Source organism: Cervus elaphus, chromosome X (genome assembly GCF_910594005.1).
Source record: "Cervus elaphus chromosome X, mCerEla1.1, whole genome shotgun sequence".
Classification (NCBI taxonomy): Eukaryota; Metazoa; Chordata; class Mammalia; order Artiodactyla; family Cervidae; genus Cervus; species Cervus elaphus.
In genome coordinates, this window is record NC_057848.1 from 139,122,271 (window position 1) to 139,135,551 (window position 13,281).

Genomic DNA, 13,281 nt, shown 5'->3' on the forward strand with positions numbered 1-13,281 from the left:
TGCAATGAGCATTAAAAGGAATTTGTTCAACTAGTGGTCTCTGACTGAAAGGCAACCACCCTGAGTAGGTATGAATATGAAAAAAAGAGGAAGAATGTGGTCTAGGTATTGGGCAATTTTTACACCCTCCATTTTCCTAGACACATGGTTATTGTCTTAGTCTGTACTGATGTATTGAATCACACTGTTAATCCATTGGAAATGGTTTAACTATTTGTTCTCACATCTGTTTATCTGCTTGATATTTCTCTGAATTTCCTGCTGAGCTTTACACTAATCATGACTTATATATACTGTCACATTCCCAAAATAAAGCATCCAAGATAAAACATTAAAATGTCATATGATACCATTTCTATTGTCTGTGTGCATTCTAGCAATATTGATGATAAATATTTAATGCTAAATATTAAAGGGCTAATTTGAAATGTCTGGGGAAAATGTAAACTTCTTTGTAAAGAATAACTGTTTTCTGGTTTAATGAAGTTGAACACTCGGCACATTTGAAACAATCAATACATACAAATTTAAGATCTCAACACCACATTAGTTTTAAGAATAGGGAGCATTATTATAAGACCAATACAATCTCTCAAATATGTACTGAATATTGTTTACTTTGGGCTTCCCAGGTGGTGCTAGTGGTAAAGAACCTGCCTGCCAATGCAGGATACATAAGAGATATGGGTTCAACCCCTGGGTTGGGAAGATCTCCTGGAGTAGGAAATGGCAACTCACTCCAGTTTTCTTGTCTGGAAAAATCCCATTGGCAGAGGAGCCTTGTGGGCTACAGTCCAAAGGGTCGCACAGAGTTGGACACAACTGAAGCAACTTAGCATATATGCACGCATTGTTTACTTAAACTAGTACAAAATAAAGAGATCAGGGGCACCTTTAGATAGTACATAAAATATAATTATTGCCAAACATACTTATAACTCTGTTCCACTAAAGTAAATAGAATAAAAAACTGTATTTTTCATTCATAGGAACCACAATTGTTACTTCATCAAAAAAATGTTGAAATAAGCATGGCTTAAATAATAAGACATCATTCTGTAGAACAAAGCTCCTTTGAACAGACAATTCAAAATGCTCCAATTTGTGGATTTTGTTGAAAGTGTAGCAAAATGAAAGTACTTAGTCCTGTTAGAAATTACACTTTATGCTACAAAATGGTCCATTGCTGCTCTCAAAATCACCAGGTGATTACAGGATAATAAAATTCCCATTAGCAATCAAACGTAGCAGTTGAAGCAAAGGGTCCAAAGGGATGACTTAGGGGATACTTGATCATAGGCATGATCTACTAAAGAAGATACTATCGTTAAGGTGTAAAATACGGCTTATCCGTGAAAGAACCTGAACTAAAGTGTTAATGATAAAAGGGCTTAAGAACATATAATACAAAGCATTACTGGGAACAGAAGGCAGAAGGATGAGTGTATAAAAGCAAATTTACTACCTCCTGGCAAGCACTAAAAAGGACCCTGATATACATGAGACAGGTGTCCACCTATCACTTGAAAAAATGCTTTTTGACTTTCACAACACTTAGAACAAATCCTCATGTGTTAGGGATTTTCAAACACAGAATGGGCACTTTTTTTATTCCTTTTTAAAAATAGTGGCTCCCAGAAACCATGTGTAATTAGAGAATGAACTTTTCGAAACTCCAACTGACTGCCTGGTACCATGTACTCTTGGACAAGTTCATAGCAAGTCCAGGGTTAAGATATCTCAGTGTTCCCTCGGTGTTGAATTCAGGCGTGCTGGTCAAAAGCATGTGACTATGGTGCACTTCAATCCATGGAGCTGCTGCTGCCAGACCAGATGCCTATTTTATCACAGGAGTCACCAGCTCAGCCATCTCGCGTGACTCTCCAAGGCGAAAAGAATGAAGTCCTAAAACACTGTTCTGATATTCATAGCCTATCAGGTGGCTGGGGCTCTAGGTCATCCGATTCCAACTTTACTACTCACTACTCTCCAGCATGCCTTCCTGTAGCAAGAGGAAGATTCCCTTACTTGTCTTGTCCCTCTCCATTTCATCACGGCAAAGAAATTCTAATGGGAGAGTGCAGCAAAGGAAATCATCAACAAAATGAAAAGACAACCTACTGAATGGGAGAAAATAATTGCAAATCATATATCTGATAAGGGGCTTATATCCAAAATATATATATTTTAAAAAAATCCATACAAGTCATTGGCAAAAAACAAATGATTCCACTGAAAAATGGGTAGAAGACCTAAATAGATATTTTTCCAAAGAAGGCATACAGATGGCCAACAGGTACATGTGTTCACCATCACTAACCATCAGGGAAATGTAAATCAAAATTACAGTGAGATATGTCCTCACACCTGTTAGAATGGCTACTATCAAAGAGGCAGGAAATAAGTGTTGGTGAGAATGTAGAGAAAAGGGAATAATAGTGCACTGTTAGTAGGAATGTACATTGATGCAACCTCTATGTAAAACATAGAGAGGGCCCTCAAAAAAAGCTAAAAATAGAACTATCATATAGTCCAGCAAGTTCACTTCTGGGTATTTTTATCTAAAAAAATGAAAACACTACTTTAAAAAGATATATGCACTCCTCTGTTCATTGCAGCATTATTTATCATATCCAAAACATGGAAACAACCTAGATGTCCATTAATGGATAAATGAATAAAGAAACTGTGGCATACACACACACATATACACGTACAATGGAATGTTATTCAGCCACTAAAAAAAAAGAGAGAGAAAGCTTTCCATTTGTCACAACACAGATGGGCCTTGAGGACATTATGATAAGTAAAATAAGTCAGACAGAGTAAGACAAATACCCTATGATCTCCCTTATATGTAGAATCTAAAACAACAACAACAATAACAAAAACAAACTCATGGACACAGAAAATAGACGTGATTACAAGAGAGGGATACAGAAATAAAATAAATGGCTGATTTGTGTTTTGTTTAAATAAACTGAATTTTTTTTTAATACTAATGACAGAAATGTAGCAGACCTGTCCTGAGGTGAAGATACTGAAAGAAAGACCACAGTAGATATATAATAAGCATACAACCGGTCATATCAGTTCCAATGCTAAACTCTCAAGAGTTTCTGAGAAATCCATAATCAACTAAAATACTCTTTATTTGTTGCCTCATCAGGTTGATCAAGGACACACTGTCCTTAAGGTTGACTCGATAAGCTGCCAACTGATCAGTTTACCCAAAAAGTGTGTAAGCAAGGCCCACTATCTATTCTCTGCAAGGTTTCTCCTTTCCAGTTTAAATATTTCACTCCATATTCTCCCTGAATGCATGATTTCTGATAAGTTGGATATAATTCCTATCTTTGTCTGTCTACAGGTAAGGTATTTTTCCTTTGGCTTTTTTCAAGACTTTTTCTTTAATTTTTCTGCAATTTGAATATACTATGCCTAGGTATAAAGGTTTTGGGACATTTACCCTGAGCTTCCTGGATCTGTGGTGTGATGCCCGACATTAATATGGGGAAGTTTTCAGTCATTATTTTGGGGCCTCCCTGGTGACTCAGAAAGTAAAGAATCTGCCTACAATGCAGGAGACCTGCATTTGTTCCCTGGGTTGGAAAGATTCCCTGGAGAAGGGAATGGCAATCCACTCCAGTATTCTTGCCTAGAGAATTCCATGGACAGAGGATCCTGGCAAGCTACAGGCCACAGGGTCACAAAGAGTCAGAGTTGGACATGACTGAGAGACTTTCACTTTTTTTTCTTTCAGTCATTATTTCAGTTCAGTTCAGTCACTCAGTCATGTCCGACTCTTTGCGACCTCATGGACTGCAGCACGCCAGGCTTCCCTATCCATCACCAACTCCTGGAGCCTACTCAAACTCAAGTCCAGCACGTCGGTGATGCCATCCAACCATCTTATCCTCTGTCATCCCCTTCTCCTCCTGCTTCCAATCTTTCCCAGCATAAGGGTCTTTTCCAATGAGTCATTATTTACTTCAAAGGAATTGCTGTTTATAGAAGGGATTTATTTTTCAAATATAGTTGGTAAATAAATACCATTCTATGAACAATTTAAAAGCATCAATTCCTTTTTGTGTTACTATGGCCTAATTGTTTCATCCCTTAGAGTGCATCAGAATCACATGGAAGGTTTTTTAAAACACGGATTGCTAGGTCCCACCCTCAGAGTTTCTTAATCAAAAGGTGTGAGGTGCAGCCTGATCCATCTACCCTCCACAATGCCACTGAACCAAATTGCAACCATGGTGAGAATTTATCAATGGAGTGGGGATGAGTGGTGTCAATGTTGAAAATTTAAAATCTGGGATACTGAGTATGACTTTTTCTCAGTCCAAGTTAACCTAAGTGGAGTCCTTCACAGAGCTCCTCCTCATGGACCTCCACAGTTATTAACCAGGCAGACCTGTACTCAGGCACACACTGGACACGGAAAGTGTTCCCTTCTAACTCAACCATTCAATCTGATCCCTTCATTGGTTCTAGAAGGTACACATGAGTAGCTTAATATACACTCAGCTGTCTGGAATAGGACAGAGAAATATATAAAACCCGAGTGTGTCCCTTTATGCTCTCATTCTTCCATTCACTTATTTAATTTCTCCAACAGTATTTGATATCTTTTATTTTCCATGCAATTTTCAGAGAAAGCAGTAGTGAAGAACAAAATAGAAGAGACTGTTTCTGTTAAGAAGCTCACATTCTACAGGAGGAGGCAGGGTATAAATACTACTGGGGACCAACACCATTGAGAATAATGAAGCAAGAAAGAGAAGGACTGAAGGAGGGACTAATTTAGACAGGGTACTGGGAAAGCTTCTCAGATAATATGATATTTGAGCAGGATCTTGAGTGAAGTGGGCAAAGGAGTCATGAAGATATCCAAGAAAATAAAGCTCCAAGCAGAGGGAACAGGAAGTGCAAGGGCTTTGCAAAGGCATGAGACTCAGTGTTTTAAAAAGCGGGAACTAGGCCAGTGCCCATAATGCATTATTCTAAAAAATGCAGCAAACTCCTTGAAAACAACTTGTGTATACCATTCTGTTGGTAAAAATAGAATCATAATAATTTTATAACAAAAGAACATATTCATTTCTAATATATGTACATATTTTATAACACTATGGTTAAAGTGTTACTCCTCAGTATTCAAACTATTTATTTATACCTTGTTTTTTTTTTTACATTTTTGAACAGGTCAAATACATGTTTATAAGATGTGAATCTTATTGAATTGCAGTTTCAAGGGAAATTGCTTGATATTATCAGCATATCAATTGGAAGGTAATAAAATATTAATGTTTACTGTTCTCTAATACTAATGTATCAATATATCTTTTTTCTATCTTGATGTCACTATGTTTACAAAGTAATGCCTTTAAGTTAGGAGCAACTGTAATTCAAAGTCTCATTTTAAATCACACTTTTAATCTTTCCTATCTAAAGTTTAGATTAAACTCTGACAGCTCTGTATAAAAAATAAAACAAAACCCATTCTGAACATGACAGGTTTGTATGTACTTGGAAGAGGGGAGCTGAATGGAAGTCAAAGAAACAACCAAGGCACACATGTCATCTTCTCAGGACAAGCAATGCTTATGATGAAGAAAAGAATGCACAGCTATACTAGTCAATTGGAAATATTTCAAAGAATGTAAGGCACTCGGGGTAGAAATGTATAAACTCTTATTATTCAAGAGCAGAACCAGGGAGTATCCACCTGAACACTGAAACAGGTCTATCTATGATCACCTACTTGCCTTGGTCTTGGTATATGGACCTAATATTACCTACACCTCCTCAAAATTCACAGTTAGTGATTTCAAACATGACCATCACAATGAGATGTAAGACACTGTCTAGTCAATTTTCACTTGATCTCAATTAATAACATACAAAGTTTCAGTAGTGTCAACTAAATTTAATACTTTGTAGAGCTGAAAATACCATTAGCATTATTAAGGTGATCTTTCATTTCTACATAATTTTTATCATTTATTCTTCAAAATAAATTAAAGATGCATCTTTTATTATTTCCATTTTAAATGTGTTGGGGCCCAGGGCAGGCTGTTCCAAAATGTGCCTCAAGGCATTCTGATTATTCTGAACTCAAATTACTTAAGAAATGGCCAATGAAACAGGGACACTTTGATCCCCCCACCGCTTGTCTTCCTGAAAGCAGAAGGTAAATCTTTCATGTGTAAGGTGCTCTCCCTGCCTCTGGAGGCAGGACACCCTTATCACCAGAGACGGGGAATTTGGGTAGGGAAGCCTGTTTGGACAAACCCCGTTACTTCTTTTAACTGACTACCTCAAATCCATATTCTGTTCAGATTCCTCACTAATTAAGGACCCAAAGCCTAAGTTTGTTTGTCCTGTCAATTCCTCATAAATTTATTGCTTGTCTAAAAAGTATAAAAGGTTTGTGGTTTGACCACTTTTTAAGTCCCATTTCTACGAGACCTTCGTGCACACAATTAAATTTTGTTATTCTGTTAAATCTGTCTTGTGTTAATTTTATTATTAGTCCAGCCATAAGAATTCAAGACAAGTAGAGAAGAACTTTCCCCTCCCTGACACATGTAAGGAAACTGGTCTTGAAAATGTTATAGGACATCCTACTTGTACAACAGAACATATGCTGCACTCGGGTCTAGAATCATGGCTTCTGCGTTCAGTTCTATGGCTCTTTCCATATTCTCAGACTACAATCTGTGATAATTAAAGGAAAATAAATTCTCACCTTTTTGACAGTTTTTCCAAATAACATGTCGGGAGTTTTCATAAACTGTGTTCATCCAGCTAAGCAGAATCCTTTCAGGAGTAGAATATATGTTGCTGGATGCAAAATAAGCATTGACTTTCGGTGAATTTGGCACATGTATAGGGGGCAGATTATTGATGCTATATGGTACAACTCGGGATAGTATCAGAACCTGAAATTTGGATAAAAGAGAGAGAGAGAATTTTTACTACTGGAATGGCAAAATAAAAATTAGTATTTAGACAGTAAATACTACCAAGCAGAGAGTAAACAGACAACACCAACAATTCTCTGGCATCAACTGGATGTCCTACATTTCAACTCAATACTGACACCATCTATGCAAAGGGTGTATCAGAGCCCACAGGTTAAGAGAGCTGTCTCACAAGACTGTCCTCCACTTCAGATGTCAATCACAAGCCCAGGTCACTACCTATGCTTCTGACTAATGGGCTGTCTGTTGGAGGTTCCAACAACCCCTTCTTTGGGTTCAATTAATTTGTGAGGGCAGCTCAAAGAACTCAGAACTGGTTTATTATAAAGGATATTAAGAGATAGGAATTAACAGTCAGATGAGGAGATATATAAATAAATCTTTGGAAACAAACTCTTAATTCCTAGTAATTTGTACCACATTAAAAACCATGAAACTCAAATCCTATAGATATATGTACAGTGTATCCAGGACATAGAAAGCATAACTTGATGTGTCATTTGAGCCATTTAAAATAATGGAAATGGATATACAGAAAAACATCAGTGCTATGAAAATATTATTTGTAATCTCACTCTTATTGGAAAAATGCATGAGAGTGACCTTCCCTGCAAAACTAGTACATCTCAACATTGGAAAGAAGAATGTTAAATTCACAGAGGTCACGATAAAAATATTTAAATCAGTAGCGCTATTTTGTCAGTGTTTATAACTTTCTTTCTATTTCCTTTTACACTGTATTCATGACAGAGGCATATTTTTAATCCCACATTTCCCTATGAATAAGAATTCATTTGCAACACCTTTTCTTCTTGTGACCAATGACTCATTCTCTATTAATATACACCACTGATGGATTTGCTCTAGGAATCTTACAAATTAATCTTTAAATAACAAAGGATCACTCTACATAAAGCATGGACTTTCTCTGAAAAAGAGAAGAAAATGTCATCATATACTTCTTTCACATATAGTCGACCCTCTATATCCACTGGTTTCCCATTGTGGGTTCCACATCCTTAAATTCAACCAACCACAGACAGAAAATATTCAGAATTCTTAATACAAAAAGCAAAAAATTCAATTTTTCCCATGCTGACAACTATTTATATAACATTTAAACTGTATTCACAACAATTTATAGAGCATTTATATTGTGTTAGGTATGATAAGTAATCTAGAGATAATTTTAAGTATATGGGAGATTTAAAGTATATGGGAGACTGTGCCTGGGTTTTATGCAAATACCATGCCATTGTATAAAGAAGACTTGAGCATGTTCACATTTTGGTTTCTGTGGGGGATTTAAAATCAATCACCCTTCAATATCCAGGGGTGACTATATACTTATTACAGATGTGGAGAGTTATTCATATATTCCCTATGCATGGCTATATCCAAATAAACTGCAATATCTGTTACCTCATGTGAGAATAACTGTGTTTCCACATTGCATTCCAGTGACATTATGGACCATCCTGCAAATCTATTTAATGAAAGAATTTCACCAATTTTGCTTTCACGCCAATCATATTTTATTGAAGCTCATTTAAAATATTCTTCAGCAATATGATCTCTCGTACCATTTTTGTTTGTTTTCTACAGAGGTATATAATTCTGAATAATGTTTCAGTATAATTGGTATCTTGCCTCCTTTACTAACACATATTCCTATTTTATTATAGGGAGATTTTAAATTGGTTTGGGGAAAATATGTTTAATTAACCAGAAAGATCATTGCTCTTAGTTTAAAAATATCAATATATTTGACAGAACTGTGTACTATTAAAAAAAAAAACCTTTCTGACAGGTAATACACTGGAAACAAATGAATAAACAGTATAATTAAACTTATTATTCAGTTATACATCTGATCACCTTTTTATTTTCCAGGTTCTTTTGTAGAAATATGACATTCAATTCTTAGAGCACATACAGATTCATCCTTTATATTACATGAAAGCCCTCTTTATGTAATATAGTTTATATTTAGAAGAGCATTCTGAGTTTAAGTGTTTCTCTTATTGTTTTCAACTCTCTTATGCTTCAGTGACCCATTTTTTAGCTATCAACACATTTTTGTGATTGGGAATATAATGCAAGGAAATAACAACAACTAAACATGCAAGTTTAACAAGCAAAAATAACCAAATGACATAAAATCAAATTGGTTAAGACAAGCTATATCCTATTATCTAAACTATTAGCAAAGAAGAAATGACAAAGGCATTCTTGAAGTGCACATATGACCTATAGGAAAGAGACAATTAGAAACTAAAGGGATTTGTGTGAAAAATCAGTCTTCTATTTCTAACTTGTGAAACATCTCAACAACACTGCTTGATTTTTTAAAGTGAAACTGTCAATCCACTACTGATTTAATAGAGTGCTGAGAGCTACCCATGCTTCTGACACAATCTATGGAGAAACACTGCTCTGCAGATGGTCTATAAGGCAATCATTCATGCCTATGAGTCTATCACTGAATCAGTGAAGAATCTCAACTACATGCCGCCATTCAGATCAGTTTCCAGACAAAAGGATCAACCCATTTGGTAATTACACACAGCACCATGATATAGCAGGACCAAAATTAATTTATCATGCCCTCTTGCTATGTCCCTCTGTCTGCCCTGAACAAAATCCTGTTAACATCCCTTGTCTTGTTTTTCAGTGACTGGGAACAAATTCCACTCAGTCATCCAAGCCAGAAGTTCACTGTGGTCTTTGATTCCTCTGTCTCCTTCACTTCCATAAGATACTGTCATTCACCAATTCCTGATTTCTATGCCTAATATTTATGAAAGCTGCTCTTTTCTCATCTTTCCTACTACCACAAGCATTCTCAGTACCGGCACTAGTCACAATAGTCAAAACATGGAAACATATATGTCCATCAACAGATGAATAGATAAAGAAGATGTAGAATATTATATGGAATATAATGGAATATTACTCAGCCACAAAAAAGAACAAAATAATGCTATTTGCAGCAACATGGATGGATCTAGAGAGTATAATGCTCAATGAAGTCAGACAGAGAAAGATGAACATTATATAATATTGTTTATATGTGGAATCTAAGAAACAAATAATATAAATGAACTTGTATTCAGAACAGAAATAGACCCACAGACATAGAAAACAAGCTTATGGTTACCAAGAAGGAAAGGGGAGGGAGGGGAAGGATAAACTAGGAGGATAGGATTAACATTTACACACAACTATACATAAGGTAGATAACCAACAAGTATAGTATAGCACAGGAAACCATACTCAATATTTTATACTAACCTAGAAGGGAAAAGAACCTGAAAAAGAAAATTGTGTGTGTGTGTGTGTGTGTGTGTGTGTATGTATGTGTGTGTGTATATATATCTCACTTTGCTGTATACCTAAAACTAACACAACATTGTCAATCAACTGTACTTCAATAATTTAAAAAAAAAAATCCCAGTTTCCATACTGTACCAGAGTGATTTCTATAGAATGCAACTGAGTATGTCAATCTTGTGTTTAAAATCCTTCAAGATTTCCCTGACCTTGTGCTAAAATCCATGAAGTTCAGATGCCTTAGTCTGACTTATGAAGTCAACCGCAATCTATTTTCTGACCGTGCTCATAGTCTACTCCTCTTAGTCCCAGCCATACTGTGTTTATTCCTCAGAATATACAAATCTCTATCAAACTCCAGGCATTTCCACTTTGAATTTCCATTATCTTGAAAAATGTTATTGCCCCATCCTCCAATATAACTCATCTATTACCTCGGTCACACAAATTGTATTATCTTTCTCTCTAACCTATGCCTCACCTTGCCTGCCAACTCCTCCTCATTGTTCAGGGCTCAGTTTAAATTCATCTTTTTCCTAGAAACCTTCTCCGAGGCACAGGTAAGTTAGGCTCCTCTCTATGTGTACTCATCCTTAGTTCTTTGCGTTTACCTTGTCATAACATTTGTCATACTTTCTTGTAATTGTATTTATTTAATTGATTACACATTCCAGGACACCAAATCCTTGAAAAGACAGACTATATCAAGTTTACTTTTATACCCCCAGGGTCTAGTATAGTACCTGGATCATAATAGCTGTTGAATAAATTCATTCAACAAATATTTGTTGAGCATCTACTATGTAGCAGGCACACTATTAAGTTTTGAGTTCACAAGTGATACATGGTATCTAAATTCATAGACTTTTAGTTGGGGAAGATGGGTTAAATGAACTAGACATATACATGAATGCACGCGGGAGTGAATAAATGAATGGGTGAGTGAATGAAGCCTATGACCAAGAGTAGGACTAGTTTGTCCATAAACTAGGACATATGCAGCTCTTCTGTTTTGGAGTTGCACCTTTTTATCAGTAGACAAAATTATATATGATGCAGCCTGGAGTTAAGAAAGTAAAGAAGATAGCTTTTTCTTTTTTCCCTCCAAATCTAACTTTGGGTGAGAATCACTAATACCCCCATACATTCTTGTGGGAATTACTAAAAAAAATACAGGATTTCTCCTCTTGACCTCCAGCAAGATAGACAGGGCAGGTTGCTGGGGGAAGAAAAGGTAGAGATGGGGGAATAACTGGGAATCAAAGAGCACAACGAACTCTGCAGAGGGTAGGCCTAGGGGGCTGGCCGCAGTGGAGGGATTCAGAGTGCCAGAGGGCAACAAGAGGGGCCTGGGCTCTTGGGCCTGGGCTATTGCTCCCCAGTAGAGAACAATAAGGAAGAAAGCAGCTTTACCTACATCAGATAATCTTGGAAGAAAGTATGTATGCATGTTGACGTTTCCTTGTTTCTAAACTGGGGATTACTGGTTGTAAAGAGTAAACAAGATCATAACATTTAAAAAGCATTTGTGACAAGAGTCTTACATACACTACTCATTATTTGGATTTTAATTGCATCTTTTCCTTTGAGTGACTGCTGCTTCTATTTGACTTCTTCCTCATTTCAACTCCCTACCCTACAGCTCACCCTATCTGTGGTTGCAATCTATGAGGACAGAGCAAAAGTCTCCATTGTTCTTAGTGGGCAAGATTCACAGAACCATATTTGAAAACCTAGGAAATCATTCCAAAGACTGAAACCAGTACTTGTTGAAGTAATAAAGACATAGGGTGTGAAGGTGCGATATTTATGCTATGTTTTTATAAAGGTGCGATATTTATGCTATGCTATGTTAATCTACCCACTTGAACTGTAGTGTTGGAGAAAACTCTTCAGAGTCCCTTGGACTGCAAGGAGATCCAACCAGTCCATCTTAAAGGAAATCAGTCCTGAATATTCATTGGGAGGACTGATGCTGAAGTTGAAACTCCAATACTTTGGCCACCTGATGCAAAGAACTGATTCATTTGAAAAGACCCTGATGCTGGGAAAGATTGAAGTGGGGAGGAGAAGGGGACAGCAGAGGATGAGATGGTTGGATGGCATCACTGACTCAATGGACATGAGTTTGAGTAAACTCCAGGAGTTGGTGATGGACAGGGAGGCCTGGTGTGTTGTAGTCCATAGGGTTGCAAAGAGTAGGACATGATTAAGTGACTGAACTGAACTAAACTGAATCTACCCACACATGCAACTTAATCTGAAGCAAATTGGAGAATATCGATACTACCTGGTCTCACCTACAGTTGTGTGATTCTCAGTAAATCTCTCTCCAGAATAGCAAGAGTCTACTAAGCATTAGAGGCAGATACCATAATTTTAATCAATATATATTCTTTAATCTTTCCTTTTTTAGATACTAGAAAATGCCTGTACTTATCAAATTTAGGGGGGCTTCCCTGATAGCTCAGTTGGTAAAGAATTCACCTGCAATGCAGGAGACCCTGGTTCGATTCCTAGGGTCAGGAAGATCCCCTGGAGAAGGGATAGGTTACCAACTCCAGTATTCTTGGGATTCCATTGTGGCTCAACTGGTAAAAGAATCCGCCCGCAATGTGGGAGACCTGGGTTCGATCCCTGAGTTGGGAAGATCCCTTGGAGAAGACAAAGGCTACCCACTCCAATATTCTGGCCCAGAGAATTCCATGGACTTTACAGTCCATGGGGTCGAAAAGAGTCGGACACAACTGAGTGACTTTCACTTCACTTCACATCAAATTTGAGACTTTGTTTTTCAACTTCCCTTGAAGTTAGGTGCAGCCATATGACCAAATTCTGCTCAGTGAAACATGAAATTAAATGATGCACTTTTCAGATGATATCCTTCAAAGGTATTTACTTGTCTTCTACTCTTTTATCTGCACTTCCCTGTTCTGAGAAATGGATCCAGAAATGA

At 36.9% G+C, this 13,281-nt stretch overlaps 1 protein-coding gene across 1 annotated transcript in view; it reads right to left on the reverse strand.

Moving 5' to 3' along the window:
* The window catches only part of CFAP47 (cilia and flagella associated protein 47), a 479,971-nt gene that overhangs the window by 275,797 nt on the left and 190,893 nt on the right, over nt 1–13,281 (reverse strand). Inside the window, exon 33 of the mRNA XM_043897451.1 lies at nt 6,758–6,950. Coding sequence (XP_043753386.1) covers nt 6,758–6,950 — 193 coding nt within the window. The remainder of the gene's footprint in view (nt 1–6,757; nt 6,951–13,281) is intronic.